The sequence below is a fragment of the Scardinius erythrophthalmus genome, assembly GCF_964197995.2.
Source record: "Scardinius erythrophthalmus genome assembly, chromosome: 5".
Classification (NCBI taxonomy): domain Eukaryota; kingdom Metazoa; phylum Chordata; class Actinopteri; order Cypriniformes; family Leuciscidae; genus Scardinius; species Scardinius erythrophthalmus.
The window spans coordinates 49667545-49689069 of NC_138225.1; the positions used below are offsets into that span (position 1 = coordinate 49667545).

Consider the following 21525-nt stretch of genomic DNA (forward strand, 5'->3'; position numbering starts at 1 on the left):
TTTTAAAGGTGCATTGCGCAAGTCTCTGAGTTTTTGCAGAACTATGCCCCCTTCTGGCGACACGCGAAACTGCAACCAGAGTTGTGCACGCGGTTACGTGGAGTTTGCGTTGGGGTTTGGGATGAACTAGAAGCCGGTCTCTTTGAATCCATCTTCTACTTTTGCCAAAGTCGCTAATGGCGGCGAATACACAAACCTGTCAGACATAGCCAGGTGAGCGTGAACGCGCATGACGTCACGCCCAGTCGATTCCGTCCCGAATCCCTCTTATTTATTTTACTGTACAGGATTATAGAGGCAATCGCAGAGATCATAGAAGGGCTCATTCAGCCCATCAGGCAATTGTTTAAGCATGTATGAGCTAGAAAAACGGGTATTTTTAACATGAAAAGTTGCTTAATGCACCTTTAAGTAAAATATCTTACAATACACAAGATTTAAAAAAAAATATTTACCTAAAATAAAACAATTTTGTGCAGTTTGCCAGTTTACATTCAGTAAAAAAAAAAAAATAATAATAAATGTGCAGGTATCCAAATAGATCCATTTGATCCTAGATACATACCATACCAGTGTAGAAAAGACATTTATTTTAAGTGTAGTATATTATGTACAGACACAATGACATTGTAAAGCACCATTCTAGCCCAGTTCACTCCACCAGTGACACGCAATAAAGTGTGATTGGATTCATTTTCCATGGAGAGCTGCCGACTTCCAGCGACACGAGCAACAGTGACCATCGGCGACAGGATGACGGCCTGCCCAGCAAAGACAAGCTGACAAAACTTTAACTTTATGCAAACATGCAGCGAAATTCATGTGTAGGCAAGACAGAGATGTTAAGCGTAAGCATATGTAGTAGTTTAAATTTATATTAAATAAAGGCTATTCAACACAACCAAACTGTCAGTTGTTTATAGGAAACGCCTCTGCTTGTTTTGGCCGCATATTCATAGCCACAATGACAAAGCCCGCAAACAGTTTCTCTTTTTTCCATTTAAATAACCCTATCTCTCCAAAATGTTTTTTCTTTAGCGGAAAAAAAACATGTTAACAACATGGAATGACATCCATGAATGTCATTCAAAGCCATTACTGCATGTGACAGTGGCTAGTAGGTGTTTCCACTATTAGTTGCCTAATCACATTTAAGCCATTAACAGATTTCCATGTTGTTGAAATCGAATCGGTTTTCGTAAAAGACTTTCTGGAGAAAAATAACTTTTAAAATGGAATCAGTGCATGAAACTTATATAATATAAGAAGAAACTGTGTGTGCTCTTTGCCAATGCGCCCATCTATATGCAGCCAAAGAGCAAGTCGAGGGCTATCTGGATCCAAGAAGACCATTCAGGCTAGAAGACTGTCTGATGTACTCTGGAAACAACTCAGTTTGATTGCAAAAGTGAAAACAAGAGGGAAGCCAATGTGGCTAGTAGCCTTGATTTAACATAAAAAAAAACAACATACACCAACTGATAAATGATTAACTTCTCTGTCTTGACACACGAGATGGATCATGTGTCTTCACTGCCATTTGAAGTTGCTCCAGAAAAATCGCTGCTTATTTACATAAAGTTTCTTTTAACTTTGTCACATGGCTGGGAAAACCAACATCCTTGTCACCAATGGTTTCTGTCGCTTGCATCACGCAAGTCAATGAAAATGAACAAGGTCATGTCACTTTGCAGAACACTGATAACTGTGTGTAGAACACTGGTGTTGGTCAGAGTAATAAAACATGGCACAGACCATAAATATAGGCATCTAAGAGGATCTACTGAAATGGTGGGAGAAAACAACATTAAAAATACAATCGTCCATTCCACATTAAGACAAAGACTAACATGAATTTGACAATATAAAAATGTGTAAAAGTCAGTCACATAACATGCAGATGTGGACAGTGGAATCTTTAACAATATTAAACTGCTTTTGTCGTCTTGTACAGACACATTTTCAGCTCAAGTCTGCTTGTGGAACAGCTACAGTCTCTTGAACTGAATTCCTCTGTGAGCGGGATGTGACATGTTAGCCGGCTGCTAGCAGTCCTCCTACAGTCTTTACCACTTGCCCCTTTTGCTCCAGTCTTTAGGAGTGAAATGCAAACATTTGGAGTCGATACGGAGGTGCCGCTTCTGCATGGCCCGCTCATGACCTTCCACTATGTCCTCTGATAGAGTGAGGATATACTGACCCTGCAAGGAGATCAATCAAGCTCAACAAACCACACTCGACTTAAGCAAAAATTAGAAAACCACCAATTGTCACCAATACATCAGATTAGGGTGGATGGGAAATCTGAAACTGAAGCACACATCCGCTTGGGATCGCTTACCTTATAATAATTGATGAGGTTGAGGTATTGAAGTGTTGAGATCACATCCTCTTTCTTGACGCTGGTAATCTCACTGATTTCACTGAGAGAATCACAAATAACGTTAAGAACAAAACAACCAGCCCAACAAATTTTATTATAAGCTTTTTTAAAACTGAGCCATCATAATGGATATGGTAAATCTCTGGAAGAAATGTCTGGGTCATATCTGACCCCCAAATCAAAGGAATGAAACACATTAAACAAGTTAGGGTGTATTCACACCTGCCTTTTTGGTTCGATTGAATCGAACTCAAGTTCGTTTCCCCCCTCGGTGCGGATCTTTTGGGCAGGTGTGAATCACAATCGCACTCGGGTGCGGACCAAACAACCGAACCGAGACCCAGCTGAAGAGGTGGTCTCGGTACGGTTCCAAACGAACTCTGGTACGGTTCGTTTACGGTGTGAACATGAACCGACCCAATTGCTGGAAATAACGCGTACAAATACTGATGTGTTCAGCAACTTTAGCGAACGGATGAAGGAGAGGGGATATGAGCGGTCTCCCGCACAGTCCAGCGCGCTGTCTGTGCACACGATACTGTTGCGCATCTTTCTGCGTGTCGTGCGTGCATCAGGACATTCACAGACGTTCCCTTTTGTCTTATATGCCCTTATACCCTTGTCTTATATCCAGCTTAAATGGTGTAAAAGCATTTGCATGAATAGGAGCGCGATCATATAATGTAACGATAGTTAAAAATCCTAATTACAACATCGTATAGACGACATTGTATCATATGATGCTCATTAGTTTCTTCATATTGCGTTTGTAGGGAATAACACCAAATCAGTAAAAGAACAAAGATTACATTACGAAATATCTCCATGCTGAGCCTGTTTTTGCACTTCCTGCTTTTCCCTGCTTGAGAATTCCTGTCCAATGAATGGATGACCTTAGCACACATGTGGTTTTGTTTACAAATTTTGGTTCACTTGCAAAAAGAGCAGTGTGAAAGCGAACTGTACCCCCAAAAAAAAAAAAAATCAACATTGTATTTGTTCCGGACCAAAGCAAGTGAACTATCGGACTTTCCTGGTGTGAATACACCCTTAATCATTAGATTCTCATTATTGTAAGAACAATCTGCTCAAAACTTTTTTTTTTAAATTAAAATCTGCATAAATTAAAGGTCCCGTTCTATGTGATCCCATGTTTCAAACTTTAGTTAGTGTGTAATGTTGTTGTTAGAGTATAAATAATATCTGTAAAATTATAAAGCTCAAAGTTCAATGCCAAGCGAGATATTTTATTTAACAGAAGTTGACTACAAAAAACGGCTGGATTGGACTACACCCCTCTACATCCTGCTTTAATGATGTCACTAGAACCGTAACCTCCGCCCACAGGAATACAGGCGTATTGATGGCGAAATGTCAACAGACGTGGTTGATGTTTATCTATAATCGGATACCGCAAAAGTTTAATTCGAAGTTGTTAGTTTGCTCTGTCCATTTCACTACGGACTGTTTTTCTAACCTGGAATAATATCAAGCAGGCTTCTCTCAGCGTTTCATACTGACGAAGGGGACAATTTCAACTATATTCCAGCAAGCAGTAAGTAGTGATTTAATATGGAAGTAGCGATCACTCTTCACATCGTTCGTTTCTCTTAGTAGGATGAAAATAATCTTACTTAAACTGTGATTAATATACAGAAAGCGATCAAAGAACAATCCCTTTCCAATCGCCCAAGCTGTCAATCACACAGCGCGAGTTTATCTGGACACTTCCAAAACTCGTTATGAAATCAATGACGCTGTTACACTGCACAACGAAGCTCTTACTGTATTTATATGCCTCATGTTTGCATTGGTGAAATCATTAGTGAGAGTGCAGAAACTGCGTTGCAATGATAAGATCTTTCACGCGATCAACAGACTGTCATCTGCTCAATGCTCATCTCTGCAACCTTTTATGTGACTGAAATAGATCTAAATACTTAAACTTCTCATGATTCGTTAATCCCGATAGCTGTAATAGTAAAAACGTATATTAGCTGTAATAGTAAAAGTTTTCCAGATAGTTCCACACGTAATGCCAGATATTTCATATGCAAGCATGTCAGCCAATCACAGCAGAGGGCGTTTACACTGAAGTCTCACAGCAGACACGCCCCTTCAAACAGAGTGTTCAAACCATGGAATGAAATCAGGCTAGGAAATATGCCTTTTATTTCTAAATTATAACAATTTTTGATCTAAAAAACATACTAACATTATAAGGGCACCCCTGGAAACATTATTAAATAATAAAAATAATCCATGGAATGGGACCTTTAAAGGCAGTACAACTAATATTATAATGTACGTACACTTACAATTGAATATATATTTGATAAAATTCAAATTAAAAAAATGTTTTAATCCTTACAGTAATGATAATTAGGGGTGGGGTGTCAATACTGAACTTTGGTTCAATATCTTGAAAAATATTAATATTTAATACCATTTTCTATCAACAAACTCTGCTGTCTGAGATTCCTCACAACATTATTATTATATTAAAGGACAAGTTCGGTATTTTACACTTAAAGCCCTGTTTTCAGATCGTTTCTGATGAAATACAATGGTTAAGATTGAAATTTGGACAAATGCTGCTGGCCCGAGAATTTTCGGTTTCTGTGGTAGCACCCACCCACCTACACAATGGTTGTATAGGTGCACTGGAACAATCCTTCCTAAAACACATTTAACTTTTGTTTACAAAGATGTGAAACTCACCGAGTGGTCAGGGGTGTTCACTGATATGCTCACACAAAAATCGCTGCAAAAGATGCTTTCCAACAGGTGTTTTACCATTCGATGTAAAACTGTGCACCTATTTTTCCAAACGCCTCACACCCATACATTCTTCCGTTGAGAGCTTGAATAATAGACACTCCAGCCCAGTTGGTGGCGGAGTAATACTGTACCTCACAGCACATCCAATACAAGTCAATGGAGTTGGAAAAAAACTACGATAAAACCTGTTGGAAAGCATCTTTTGCAGCGATTTTTGTGTGAGCATATCAGTGAACACCCCTGACCACTCGGTGAGTTTCACGTCTTTGTAAACGAAAGTTAAATGCGTTTTAGGAAGGATTGTTCCAGTGCACCTATGCAACCATTGTGGAGGTGGGGGGGGTGCTACCACAGAAACCGAAAATTCTCGGGACAGCAGCATGTGTCCAAATTTCAATCTTAACCGTTCTATTTCACCAGAAACGATCTGAAAACAGGGCTTTAAGTGTAAAATACCGAACTTGTTCTTTAAGACAGAAATATTGTATATTACTATTGTAATACAACTGCATTGTAAAATGAAAAAAAAAAAAAACATTTCATAAGAACATTATCATTACTAATTTAATTAGTAAAATTACAATACTTATAACTGAATTTATTCACTTGCAAGAGTTAAACCCTCAAGCCTTTATTTTGGCGGAAAACTGCAGGGAGATCTTTAAGTGTCTATGCTAAGTTTACATTCACTTCTCATTACAAATCTTTGCTATAATCATATGTCTACAAAAAAAGTTGGAAATTATGCGAAAGGTGAAAGCATAACTGCGGCACATTATGCTCCCAAATGCATGTTAAACTCTCAGCACTTGCAGAGTTGGAGTGCGATGCATCTAATGTAAACCGCTCTGAGATTCTTAAAACACCATATCATAAGCTACTCGCATTTAACAATATGGTGACGCTCTGAAACATGCAGCGCAACAGACTATATACTTGTTTAATTAAAATACACAGTGCAGTCTCATCGATATGTCTGAGAGAACACTAGGGTTTATGCTACTTGCCAATAATGTCATAATGCAAAAAATATTCATGTAAATTTCTTAAAAAAAAAAAAAAAAAAAAGAGTAAGATTAAGTCAAATTCACCCACATACACTTTTTGGTTCAGATTTTTGATAGTGAGGTTAAAGACGAAGCCCCTTACTTGATGGTGATCTGCGGCCGTTCTCCATTCTCTGATTTAAGGTTCATGAGGATCTCCAGAATAGTTTGAGACCAGTAAGAGCGATAAGAGAGCAGACCCAGATCAGACAGAGGCTTCTCTGGAGTCCCTGTCTTTCCTTCCACTTTTGAGAGCTCATAACCTGACAGATGTGAACAAAACATAAATACTCTTGTTTTTTTTTTTCTCTCTTCTCAAGGTTTGCTTATACGACCTACACATTATTCTAAGATGGCAAGCAATAACTTTCAATGCATTGTAAAAATAAACAATAATAAAAAGAAATCCTTATGTGATCAAATTCTACGTTCCTTAGTAAAAAGACATAACTGTATGATTACTCACTAAACTCGATTAGTAGTTTGCCATAGCCTCTTCTCTGGTAAGGTGGTAAAGTCAAAATGCAGGCTACATTATAGTCTTCTGTTGATTCCTTTTCCTTTAATGGGAGGGGAAAACACAGCCAATGAAATGCAAGCAAGCTTATCAAACAAAAAAATTTTGGACTAGCCAAAATTGTAAAACACTCAGAAATATCAGTGCATTGATGGAAGCAAAGCTATATTATACCTTGGAGAAGTAGCCGACTATGTGGAAACCCTTCGAGTCATACTCTGTCATAACATAGAAGAGGAAAGGATCCGTGTCATAGTACAGGGTTTTGTGGTCCAGGAAGCATTTGGCCAATAAACACAAATTTTGGGAATATGTCTGTGCAATGGAAGAAGAAAAAAAAACTGATTTTAACAGGCCATCAAGAAATATATTTCCATAAACATGTGCCTCACAACCCTAACCCTCTAAACCAACATGCTAGTTTAACCTCACTAGCTCCAGTAAATTAGGGCCGTAACCGTTTCTTGGTTTAATAGGGTCAGCAATCTTTTAAGATTGAGCATAAAGAAAGAGAACAGTGAAGGAAATTCTAGATCTAATTCTAGAACCATTCGCAAATAATATTTGCATAAATTTGCATTGAAATATGGGCACATACTTTTATTTGTATGCCTTACATGCCGAAAAAGTAAAACGTTTCTTGTCTCGTCATACTCAGTAAGGAATTACATGAATCACATGTTTTCAATTCAAAACGGCCATATTTGAGTAAAAGTCGAGTAGTTTGCATCACTTAAATGTGCTGTATGTAGGATCCAGCGGCCTCTAGCGGTGATGTTGCAGATTGCAACAACAGCGCTCGTGCTCTTGCGCGTGCTCAAACTCAAGAGCGCACACTCACTACCGGCCACACTGACACAACGTTCAACACAACGGAGAAAGCATCACACAACATGCTGGAAACTCATGTAAACTCCCACTGCAACATTACCATAATAGGCTACTTTTATCAGCTTGACGTATAACTAATGCTCCATGCTCGTACCATGATAACGTTACATTGACTGTATTTTGCCGACATGTGGTGTTATCTAGCATAAGGCATTTCACTAACTATTCGTGTATCTTTCACAATTAGCAATGTCAAAATAGGTCAATGAATGATAACGAAAACGGTTAGTCAACTAGACTGTACAATTTCAGTGTAACAATAAGACAGTAGGAAGTAATATTACTGTAGGCCTACTGAACGTGTCTGGAAATGTGTATTATAAACAATATGATCGTAGTGGGATGAGTGACGTTAGACAGTAGATCTAGTACATAAAATAAAAGTTACATCCTAAAGCACCTACTTTTTGTTATCATGGAACAGTCTTTTGTATTCATTTCATGTCTCATGTATGTTGTATTTTACCTTGCTATTTCATTACAGCTTACTATTATTTATTTCAGCATATCTGAAAACTTGTAATTTATCAGAAAAAAAAGCTAACTCAGGGTCTGTTTTTATAGGCTACCTAAAACAAAGCGGAGGTCTCTCCATAATTCAAACGCTCTGCCAATGTTGATCCGTGTTGATCCGTGAGTCGATCCGATTGACGTTTGGCCTGACGAGCTTCAGCAGATAATTTTTTTTTTTTTTTTTTTTTTTTGGAGTTTGTGTTGGAGTCTGTGTTGTGCTGGAGGCAGGTCGTTTTTTGGTGTTATCAGACTCCATGTCGTTAGCTGCAGTGCCGTCGCAAAGACTGTATATAAAAAGGAGAGAGGCTCGGGAGCGCGCATGCACGTCACATCTGGTGGATTTCGCAGAAAATCCGACCCGGAGACTTCACATAAAAATAGGAATACTGGCCTTCAGAGGTAATAGCAAAACACGAAAAGTGGATCATTGTAATGTGTGATTACAACCCCTTCACAGACAGGCAATAAAAAAAGGATTCATTTTACAAAAATAGTTACATACAGCACCTTTAATGTTACTGTCGGTCGTTTCACATTTCTATCGTAAAACAGTTGACATGCATTACCTCACTCTCTTTTAATGTTAAACTGACACTTCGTGCTATAAAAGCATATATATCCACTCTGGGGGATCTGATTTCACTATGGGGTGTGGGCTGAAAGTCTATGGTGGTTACGGCCCTGCAGTAAAGTGCTGAATGCTATAATTTGCAGAACTTGGCAATTTCAGATGACCTAGATTTTAGACAAAATGGCAATTGTCTCATATTCATGAATATATTTCTATTCCCTGACATTTATGTGTTCAGTTAAAATGGTGATCTTTCCACCCATACAAATAGAAATACACAATGATTATTCTCTCTCTCTCTCTCTCTGTCTCACACACACACACACACACACACACACACACACACACACACACACACACACACACACACACACACACATCTGTCACTACTGCCTGATCAGTCAGTTGTTCAAAGCAAGTTATAACAAACTAGAGGTTACCCACCTTGTTTTTCCTGCCATCTATTTCAAAAAATGATATAGTTCCTTTGCGATAGATCTCATTTCCAGGAGGGTGTCGAAGGTTGCATTTAGTCTGTAATAGTTATAGACAGGTGACAGTTATCTGAGGGCATGTTGCTTAAGCCAAGAGCACACTAAAGCTTGTTGTTTTAAGTGTGTCTGTGCTCAGGTGTTTTTCAACAGAAAAAAGAAGTGTAAGTGGCAAATAAGGTAAATTTTCAAAAAATTAAACTGATTATGGTAAACTGATTATATATATATTATATATATATATTATTATTATTTTTGATTAACTGTGATTGAAACATCTCATTAGACTGAATTTAATTATAATACCTGTATGTAATCAGCTAAATAATGTAAGAACATCGCCAGATGCAAGTACAGCTTGACAAATTGAACTGTAAGAATAGTTTGACCTGCACAAATAAAGGACATAAGCAATTCAAATAAGGAACAGTCTATAAAACATCTGTTGTGACTGTTCAACATTAACTATACCTTAGAACCAAATTAGGCAGACTATATGCCTTGTGTTTTTTCTCCACGTTATGACACTCACGTGCAATATTCCTTGCATTAAACCATCAAAACAAAAATACGATGGATTATTTTTTTTACAAAAGATACACTTCAGTTCAAAAGATTTTTTAAACATTTTAATAAGAAATATTAATCCAATTTAAAATAGCAGTTTTCTTTTTAAATATGTAATATTTAAAATAAAATGTATATAAATAAAATGTAATTTATTCCTGTGATATGAAGCTGAATTTTCAGCATCATTACTTCAGTCTTCAGTGTCACATGATCCTACAGAAATTATTCTAATATGCTGATTTGGTGCTCCAGAAACATGTATTATCAATGTTGAAAACAGTTTTGCTGCTTCATGTTTTTGTGGAAACTGGGATATATTTTTTCAGGATTATTTGATGAATATAGTATAAAATAGCAACATTTATTTGAAATAGAAATCTTTTGTAACATAAATTATCACTTTTGATCAATTTAATTGATTAATAGTGTTCTTGCTGAATAAAAAGTTTTTTTTTTTTTAATCTTTTGAACAGTAGTGTATGTTTTTTTTTAGTGCAGTTTTACTGAGATGGAAACAGACTCTCATATGACGCCGTAAGAGGGTTTGACATTTTGTCTAAAGCAGTCTAACTACAGTTCTTAAGCTCTTACCAGATGCCTCTGGAGACACTTGAGGCTCTTGAGGTACTTGAGACAAAATTCACAAAGATAGAGGATGGGGAGGGTGGTGAGCTCCTGTGGGTATGGAGAAAAGTACCACGGCTTTAGCCTGTGCCGGCCCAGCTCAATACAGTCTATGTTCTTCATTCGCGTGACGATGTCATCGTGACTGCGGTCCGAAACCAAACTACCAGTCATGCGAGGGGCAGAGGGGATACCATCAGAACTGTCCTGTGAATCCTGAGAGCAGAGAGTAGAGTTAGAGAGATGGTGGGACGGCATCTAACAGCAGTCAATGACAAAAGCAGATGTCCCGTGCATTAAAAAAAAAAAAAAAAAAAAAAAAAAAACCTCTGAACTTTATCATATCTCTAGGGAAATCTTGCTAATCACTGTAAATATCAGGAATTACTAATTTATTATTACCCAATTAACTGAAAAAGGAAAAGAAATACTATTATCTTCCATAGCCCAAGTACAACTGACTCTTGCATTTATGAGATCCAATGGCTTTTTAGCTTAATTTCTATAGTTTGAGTTTCATACTTTTCTCTAAAAAGCCTCTCCTAAATGCCTCCACTTTAACAGACACACAATCAAGGCAATGGGAAGTAAAGGAGCCGGACCTCTCCTGGTGGCAAATAGACGGTGGAGCAGCGAGGGTTGTTATTCTGGAACACCTTTACCATCTAACAGAAAAACACAAGTGGAGGCAAAGCTTTGGGACATTTTACTTGAAAGTGGAGGAAAACAGGTGATAGCAACAACAAAAAAAACGAAGAAAAAGAAAAAAAGACAATTATGAGTAGGCTAGACAAAACATTTTATATATTTGATGACTAGGGGACGATGGGACTTGCGGCCTTATGTTTTAATTTTCTTTTAACAGTCCAGAAATATAGCGTTTTAAATCCCAAGTAGAAAGAAAGAAAAAAGAACCAAAACCTCACATTCAATGTTTTTAGATCACTTTATATTTACTTGTATACCTTCTTTTGAAGACACACACACACACACACACACACACACACACACACACACACACACACACACACACACACACACACACACACACACACACAGAGATTCATGCTAACCAACAAGATATGATAACTTCATGCTAGCAACTTCTAGGCAAATAAAAATAAAATGTGTGATTTTTGTAAGAATGTATTAAAAATGAGTGATTATCAAAACATTTGATTCAAAACTTGATGAACATCAAGGGATTCAGCCATTTTAAGATTTGATAGAGATTAAAAAATGTGCATCATGCAGTGCTAAAAAAAACATCTTTAAATCGAGTTGCCGGTACTACCTCATCCGTTCCTCCACAACTTTTCCTTTTTCTCCCTGGCTGAGAAGGAATAAGACGACGTGTTGTTCCATTCTTCAAGAAGAAAAAAGCAAAATCAAAATGAATAAGCTCTCAACATGTTCTTTGTATTCTGATAATTAAATAACAGCTATTTAACTCTTGTGACAGACTAACCTAACAAACACCATGATTCATTTCAACGCAAAAAAAGGTCTTTTTTACCGTGGTGAGAGAGGCGAGCGGCTCATGTTCTTCTCTGGATTTAATGCTGAAGGAGGAGTCCCTCATGGCGGGATAGACCGAGGCCTGACTTGCCTCTGCAGAGCTAGGAAGTGAAGGCACTGGAATCGCTGCTGTAACTTGTGTTGCCAAAGACACAGATTCTGCTTTTCTCTTCTGAAAGAGCAATCAGAAAGACAAATCACTTTTTCTCTGCAAAGAAAATGAAACACCAAATTCTTAAAATAACGCCATAATAATAAAAAAACAAAGAAAAATGTCATTTCTATATGTTAGCTAAGATGCGCTAGGTTGTTCTAGATCAGTGGTTTTCAACTCTGTTCCTGGAAACCCACCACTCTGCACATTTGTATGTCTCTTATCTGACACATTTATGCTGCCTCCATGTGCTATCGGAATTATCGTAAATACGAGTTTCCTAGTCAGAATTTGGACATAAATGCCCTCTAAAGTCATATTTACTAACTGGAAAAATCTGACAATTTTGAGTTTTCAAGTTGGCCATAAATTTTAAACACACTAAGTCGAGGTGAGAACGATTGCTGCTGTGACTAGTATTCTTTATTTGTTTTTTCCACAACAGCTACATCAACCTTGTCTTGTCATTTGCATTAATTCATATTTACATATGAATAACCATTTGAAGCATATTGTTTAATACACAGCAAAAATACCATGTACTTAACCGAAAATCCAGAATTGTCAGCAGGCTAACTCTCTAGATAGCACAGTCAATGTTTATATGGTTGTCAAAGAATGGGACACAACATTTTATTTTTAAAATTAAATATCTTCAATCCATTTTGGCTTTAATAAGATTTCCCCAAGAAATAGGAAATAGGCCCCCAAGAATATACCTGGTGTCCTCCATGATTTATTTCCAACAACAAAGCAATTGAACACGACAAGCTCGTAATCACGACTTCAGAAGTTTCCAACAGCACGTGAAGGCAGAATTATGGTGCGTTCGAGACATGTCAGAAAGGACGTATTTACAAGTTGAACGCACATGAACGCCACCACAAAGTCGTAAATACGAGTAGGAAGCGCTGGATTTTCTTTAAGCCCCGATCTTTACGAGTTGGAGGTGTGTCAGTGAGAAACATGGAGGAATACCACAATATTTATAGGTATTTAGCAGTGACATTGTCAGGCTGTTTGATTTACAACAAAATAAGCTAATAGCCTGCACAAAATATAATATAACAAAATAATATGCAACAAAGTTTACATTGGTTTCATAAACTAATTCAAAACATAAAAGAGCAAAACACACCTGATGCACATTATTTGTTCTTCAAGAACTTTTTCTAAAAGTAGAGCTCAAAAACCTGGCTGTATTTCTGTGTAGTTAAATAAGAGAAGGTACGCCACCATCACCAACGCTGGGTTCACATGGTACGATTTTGACCACGATTTGGCCGTCTGAGACTAATTTTGTAAATCGTTAGTCTGACATGTTCACCAAATCAAATTAATCAAATTTTAGTTCTGACAAAATTCTGTCAGGGTCAGAAGATTAGATGCACAGTCCTGTAGTGTGACCTCTCCTACGTCAACAGTCAAATCAAAAACCAATTGGAGCGCCGAACCTGATATTATCTTATATTCTGGTCTGGATATGGCTTGGGTCTCTCCTTTAATGTAAATCTATGGGGTGTTTTCACCAACTGTTATTTATACTTAGGTTTACGGACTTGAACAAACCTTTAAACCCAAGTATGAATAACAATAGTCACAACTAACAGCTGATGGGAGTCAATTTCAGTCACTTACCTCATGTTCTAAAAGAGAGTTTACAGGAAGTAATGAGTATGTTGGTAATGAGTGATGAGAATATATGATAAATATGAAAAATGCTTACATATTCACTACCAGTTAAAATTTAAATTAAGTTTTTTTTTTTTGTTTTTTTTTTACTATTGTTCAAAGAAGCATCTTATGCTCACCAAGGCTGCAAAGAATTTGATCAAATGCTGTATAAACAATAACATAGTTAAATATCATTATAATTTAAAACAACAATTTCTTTTTAAATTTATTTTAAAATGTTATTCCTGTGATGGCAAAGCAAATTTTTCCAGCATCATTACTCCAGTCTTTAGTCTCACATTATAATTCGTAAAATATTCTAATATGCAGTTCAGTGTTTTGGTGCTCAAGAAATATTCTTGTTACCAATGTTGATTTTTTTTTTTTTTTTTTGCTGCTTAATATTTATAAAAGAAAAAAAAAAAATTATTCAGTAAGGACACATAAAATGGATCAAAAGTTACAGTAAAATAATTTTTATATAAATACTTTTATAATAAATGACAAATATATAAATACATGATATATAAAAGACATTATTAATCATTGAGCACCAAATCATCATATTAGAATGATTTCTGAAGGATCATGTGACACAAAGACTGGAGTAATGATGCTGAAAATTCAGCTTTTCATCACCGGAAAAAAATTACATTTTAAAATACATTAAATTAGAAAAGTTATTTTAAATTGTAATAATATTTCACAATATTAAATTTTTTTCTGTATTTTTGTTTAAATAAATGCAGCCTTGGTGAGCATAAGAGACTTTTTGACCATTAGTTTACATTTATTTTGGAAAACAACACTGAATAGATTTTCTTTAGGAGGGGAAAAACAACAACAACTCTACAACAGATACTATGAATTGAAACAGATACTATATCTTACATAGAACTGTATGGCATGGAAACGGTTTAAAATATTATCTTATTAAAATAACAGATCACCCCAAAATGAAAATTCTATCATCATTTACTCTCATGTTGTTCTAAACCTGTAATATTTTCATCTGTGGAAGATATTTAGAAGAAAACAAAAAAGACGACAATTTGAAGAGTTTTGTCCTTATAGAAGAAGTCAATAAGATCCAAAACAACAATGAACATCACTGACTTTCATTGTATGGATGGACACACACACACAAAACCTTCTATTGTGTTCCACAGAAGAAAGTTTGGAACAACATGAGGATAATGACAGAAATTTTTGTGGACGAAAATCTTTTAATAGTGGTAACATTATCATTACATAAAATGTTCAAGCTACTTGATAGTCGGCAATGTAAATAGAGTCGAGGCAAAAATTGCATCCCTCACACGTGTTGGAAAATGAAATATGAGCTTTTTCGAACTAAATTCAGCCCATTGATAAAAAGCTCTTGTTTGACAGATTGAGTTTTATTAGTGTAAATAGGCAGGTTTGTCTGTACCGGTGTGGGGAGGGTTTTGCCTCTTGATGGAGCTGAAGCAGACTGAACGTTGAGATCTAGACTCTTCCTCTGAATTTGAACAGAAAGGAAGAGAGGATGGTAAAGGATTACATGGCATGTAAACAACTGCTTGAGACACAATGTTTCAAAATGAAGGTCAATCACTGAGGTGGGGGCGTGTCACATTTCATCTCAGAAATCCTAACATCGTAGGCAGATTTGAAATGATGTTCTTACCACATCTCTCTCTGGAGAACTGGGGCGAGACCCCGGCAGGCCGTTCTTCGTAGGGGTCTTTGCCTCCTTTTTGGGAAACTGGAGCTTCTTCAAGTCCAACCGGTCTGGAGTCACCCATTCATCCAGTCGCTTGTTGACTTTCCCCAAAAAAAAAATATATATTTTCTTTGCAGTTAGCAAAAAGGTTGAACAAATGCATCAAATAGAATCGTAATATGAAATTATAATTGTATTCATAAGGCAGCTACAACTGATTTATCTAATTGGCAGGTAAATGTTTGATACTCACAGTCGATATAGTGGACATAGTAGAGCTTTCTCCCAGGAATGTCTTTGACACTGAGAATTTCAGCCAACGCTTTGAAGGAATAAAAGGATAAAGGAGCATTCAAACAGCTGAAAGCTTAAATCAGATCCACTCATATCAAACAAGGAAAATTGTATTTCAGATGAAGCCCGTTACAAATTTGCTTTTCAGACTAGATGTCAACTATCTGGCCCCACCAGCTGATAGTCCAGCAACACAAACATCTAGACCAGCTTGAACTCATGTGAAACCAGCTACAACCACAGGCTGTTTTTTTTATTTAATGGATTAAGATTTCAACTTAGTAATAAGGAATTAAACAATGTCATGTGTTCACATCACCAGCAGACCAAAAAAAAAAAAAAACACGTTTGCCCTCTCTCTAACAAACGTACTATTGCACAACAATGGTATTTTGCATGTGAATCTTGGAACATGTAAATCACACACTATTCAGTTGCATATCACATACAGTAAAGCATCAGCTAATACCATAACCACATTGAGTTTAATAACAAATGATTAACGTTCGGTAAGAAGAACAGTCCCTTATTAAATAAACAGTTTAATATGGACTGCGAGTCTTTTGTTTACATTCTGTCCGGATCTTACTTACGCCACTCGTCTTCATTTTCTTGATTTTTTCGCAGCACGGGAAGACGGCAGCCTTCAATGATTTCCACCTATTGGGACAAAATGCCATTATAAACGACAGCGACCAAACGCAACAGAGACATGTTTTAAAACATCACTTAAAATACACAAAACCACACTGACTGGGAGATGCTTACCGAGGAGTCCGCCATCTTGTTAAATCACAGAACACCTCCGGCGCACAGAATTGTGGGTAACAGGAGAATGCAGGATTGATGCTCCAGGGGGCGCTTGACGTACGTCCTACTCAGAGCCATATAGAGATACCAAATACCATAACTGTATTACATACTACTACTGTATATAATTTATCCCGTTTTTGTCTCCTTTATCTTTTTCAACACAAGAAGCACAAAGGACATTCAGTGGAAGACTCCCTGCACTGACGCTGTTGTAGGCTACCCTTACCTTCAGTTTCAGCTCCTTGGATTTTGCAAGACTTTCCTTGCTCCTTATTTTTAATAAACAGTAAACAGTATAAATAAATAAACAGTGTTGGTCTTTGTGAAAAAGTGCAGATACACCTAAGTATGATTAGCGCACAATTTAGCACAAAATCTTTAGTTCTATTTAGAGCATTTCTCATTGGACACTATAAGAACAACATGAGGAAAGGACAGACAACATGCTTGACGTGCAGTTTATTAGACATTTATAAATCCCATTGTGCTAAATCAGTGCAAAAGTCTCTCTCTCTCTCTCTCTCTCTCTCTCTCTCTCTATATATATATATATATATATATATATATATATATATATATATATATATATATATAGGTCATTGACAGATAAACCTACAAAATAAAGCAAATCTTTTCAAAACTGATGTTAATGTACATTTTTGACTTTTTGAAATTTAAACAAGTTTCAGTTGTAACATTTCTAAGTGTTTAAATTCACCTGACATGGAAAGTGTACCAACCTACCCATAGCATACTTGAAAGCAGTTTTTACCAGTATTTGAGAGACAAACCTTTTCACTCATCATTAAGGTTCCTCTGGACGATGCATTATCATACTGTAATTACCATAATAAAAGAACCAGTTGTGCCACCCTGACATGCAAATTGCTGGACAAAAGTTTTTCAATTATCTCAACAGCTTTAAAACTACTGAAATTTATCAAATTTGTTTATATGAAAGGTTCAAATGATTGCATAGAATTAATTTTTTTTATTATTATTATTCTTAAGACACCATTTTAAATAGATTTTTAGACTGTTCATTTGTGTGGACAGTTGCTCAACCTGACATTTTGGGGGTTTAAGATAACAAAACGTAAAATATGAATTTTTTAAATGCACTAAAAATGAATTTAAACTAAATGGGTTTTATAGATTCTAAGTGATGTATGTCATGTGTATAATCATGTTTTGTTTTAAAATTGAATATATTATGTATTAATTTATATAGTAATAAGTGCATGGGGTGCATAATCATTGTAAACATTAAGATTAATGACATTTCACTTAATTCAATTTGTCTGCAATGGATTTTTTAAGACAATCACCTGTTACCTGCAAGTCTCCTGTCCTTGTGAAACCATAGTGAACATTACGTGATGTCCTTAAATAACATACAAGTTTAAGATCAAAAATACTTAAAATAAACTGTAACACGGTCTTTAACCAATAAAAGTTAGCCAGAAATATGTTAACAAAAGCCGCTTTTCCACCGAAATTACCCGGAACAATTTGTCCCAGGAACTTTTTTCCCAGGAACCTTTTTTGCCCCAGACCGGTTGCTTTCTGCGTTTACACCGCGGTCTAAAGTACCGGGAAGCTAAACTGCGCGCAACTGCTCCTCCCAGTCTGCGACGGACAGTAATCAGTTTTGAGCGCCACATTTATAAGTATGGAGGAGATTCAAACTGTGCTGCAGTTATTGGTTTACTAACGAGGTAGGCTAATTAACATAACAAAATAGACGAGCACTGATACTAAAGCGTGTTCAGAAAGCTCGTATGCGTATAAAATTAGACAAGGTACGTTGTGAGATGACTGGGACGAACGCGCAAAAATTTCCTTTTGCGCAAATACTCTTAAAAAAAGCCTGAACCCCGTCTATCAATCATAAATAGTGACAGTCTTGTAAATAGTTGTTTGTTACCAACCTCAATGCGCTATTTCAATCCTGTTATAGTAAATTTGTAACATGGTTTGCCTTGCAATAGATGACAATGTGTAAACATAATGACTTAATATTAAAAGCTGTGGCAGAAAAGAGACGAGCACTGATAAAGCGTGTTCAGAGCTCGTAATGCTAACGTTAGATATAAAATTGTATGTTATCAGCTATTGCGGACATTGGCCGTGAGATGGCTGTGACGAACGCGCAGAAAGTTCCTCTTCCACAAATACCCAAATAATAAAGCCTGAAACTCGTCGCCAGTCCCCCAGTTTTTTTAATTAAATTCCATATTTGCAGACAGACAACTTTACTGCATGAAGCCACTTTTTAAAAGGGAGGTTAAAAATAAAGAAAATGCTGCGTGGAGTCATCCAACCAAAATGCGGCGTGAACACAACCAATCAGCTTGTGCAGCGCACAAGTCCCACCCCTGAAAGTTCCTGAACTTTGAAAAAGTACTACCTCGTGAGCAGGGACTATCGGAGGGGGAAATATTTACCCGGAACTTCATTTAGACCCTGGTTCCTGCGGTGTAAACACATCGAGTACCAGCCCAAAGTTCCTAGTTCCTGGGGAAAGTTCCTGCGGTGGAAACGCGGCTAAAGGCAGGCAACGCTGGTTGACGCTGGTTAAATATTAGCAGTTTTTTGTCTTTTAAAAATAACATTGCTGTACCTACATTCACGTGTCAGTGTATTATATACATATTGTAAATCAATTAATTTATTGACTACAAACTACCAAAAATCAAAGTTCTGCTCTCTGATTTGAATTGGCGCCGAAGCACTTCCTGGAACTATCTGAGGTCTACGCGAATCACGTGACAACAACCAAGCATTTTGAACTTCCGTTGTCGCAACTCTCTCTCTCTCTCTCTGGCTCTGGTCCTACTGAGCTGCATTTATATCTTAGAACATTTTTAGTCTAAACATCTGTATGCTGAACTGTATCATAGTTTAAACGTATTTGCACACGTAGAGTCTGACCAGATGCGCGAGCCCGCAATACAGTGATCACGAACACATGTGTCTGTCCATTATGGCCAACGCGGAGAAAAGTAGCAAGTATCACGTGATGGATTGTACTGTTACTAGGAACCCTGCATGATACATACAAAACAAACAGTATTTAACATGTATAGTTAACTGTGTCTCCTCATTTAATTTTAATGGTAACACTTTAGTTTACAGTTCAATTTTCGCTATTAACTAGGTAGGTAGGTTAACTTTATTGTCCCCAAGGGGAAATTCTGCTTGGGCACAGTGCAGAGTTGCTTCATAAAAACATCACAAAAGACATCACAAAACACATCGACAAAAACCTGAGGAGCAGCGACATATTGTACTTAAAAAATAAAAATAAAAAAAGAAGAAAAAAGGGCATTGCTGACAACACAGTTCCATGGATTTAAGTGCAAGCGCTAGTGTGGTTGTTGCACATTGCTCCATTGCACTGAAGTTTGTGTAAAGTGCATAAGCTAAGGTGCTGTTTATTGCACGTTGCCCTATTGCACTGGGATAAGTAAAGTAAAGTAAAGTGCTGAAGTGCTCACATATTTATTGTACACAGCTCTATTTCACATCATTCAGCAGCTTAATGGAGGCTGGCACAAATGATACATTACTAGTTGTTTATTAGCATGCATAGGCTATTATACGGATATTGGCTGTTTATTGCTGTTTATTGGCTGTTTACAATAACAATGCCTAAATTCTGCATGACCATATTGCTTAATCTTACCCAATACCCAAACTAACCACTACTTTACTAACCATTAATAACCAGTGATTAGGAGTTTAATGAGGCTAAAGTCGTTTAGTTAGTTAATAGTGAGAATTGGACCATAATCTAAAAAGTGTGTGATCGTTTTAATAATATTCCTCAGTAAATAACAGCCGAAGCATATGTTGAAAAATAATAAGCATTTTATTTTACAAGGCATGTCAATATTTGTGCAAACTGAACAAGTTTAACAAAGCCCTTTATAAAGCACGATTTAAAAACAGGTTTTGTAGCAAAAATGTTAGCTAATTTGTCATATCTCCTGACCAGTTGGTGGCACTGTGCAAGAACTGCAAGTACCCTCAAGTCATGATTGTGATTGTTGGACAGCTAGGTACCACCAAATTTCATCACAGTATGCCAGAGCAAATTTGTTGATGTGCTATAGGAGTATGGTTTGGTCAGTTGAACAACTTCTTGCCAGCATGGTCTGAAGATGATCACAGCCAATTTGGGTGAAAATCGGACTAAATGTTTAGTGCAAGTGCGAAAAAGTAGGGTTTTCAGAAAGACATGAGCCGAGGAATCAGAAGACGACAACCAACGGAAACAATATGTGTCTTTGCACCTTCTGTGCTTTGCCCCTAATAATAATAATAACAATAATAATATTGTTACAATACAAAAACACTAACTATTGTAACTTGTATGCTCTGTTTTGATTGTGTTTAGGTTCTGTTTTCCCTGTGCCTGTCATCTGACCCAGGCTGTGTCTGAAATCGCCCCCTGTTCCCTTAAACAGGGCACTATTTGAGGGGACAGCCATTTGTAGTAGTGTCTGAAACCACAGCGGACATTACTGAGTGCACTCATTCAATCCCACAATGCACCGTTATAACGAGTGTACAACTGATGCCCGCCATGGGCTCAAACTGCATTATCCCGACCGATGGGTTCTGGCTGGGCATTGGGTTTGGAGTGATGTCATCAACAGTGAAGGATGATCCACAGGATACCAGCACCCACTCCACAGCTGCGCGGTGGAGTTGCAAGAGCACGCCACAGACTGTGGAAATCGGCCAACCGCAATGGACAAGCCTGAGCCTGCAATGAGGACGGAGAATGACATTGCCCTGGAGCCTGAGTCACACGGAGAGTCTGACCAAATGCGTGAGCCCGCAACACTGCTTTGCTGAGGGATTGCTTGTGGAGTTCAAGGGCTAGGAAGTAAGCCCCGCTCACATCCCTGCCACTGTGGAAATGGATTATATGGCCTATATATATGTATAATATTTATTTATATTTATATC

At 37.1% G+C, this 21525-nt stretch overlaps 1 protein-coding gene across 1 annotated transcript; it reads right to left on the reverse strand.

The window, feature by feature from the left end:
* Nucleotides 1-568: 568 nt before the first annotated feature.
* On the reverse strand, nucleotides 569-16622 carry kat5b (K(lysine) acetyltransferase 5b). Its single transcript, XM_081364697.1, has 15 exons — nucleotides 16501-16622; nucleotides 16326-16392; nucleotides 15692-15760; nucleotides 15403-15539; nucleotides 15166-15234; nucleotides 11904-12077; nucleotides 11682-11753; nucleotides 10990-11052; nucleotides 10355-10603; nucleotides 9147-9236; nucleotides 6902-7042; nucleotides 6677-6770; nucleotides 6314-6473; nucleotides 2342-2423; nucleotides 569-2201 (listed from the first exon to the last, which is right to left on the reverse strand). The coding sequence occupies exons 1-15, from the start codon at nucleotides 16513-16515 to the stop codon at nucleotides 2067-2069; spliced, it is 1617 nt and encodes a 538-aa protein (XP_081220823.1). The 5' UTR covers nucleotides 16516-16622; the 3' UTR covers nucleotides 569-2066.
* Nucleotides 16623-21525: the final 4903 nt, after the last annotated feature.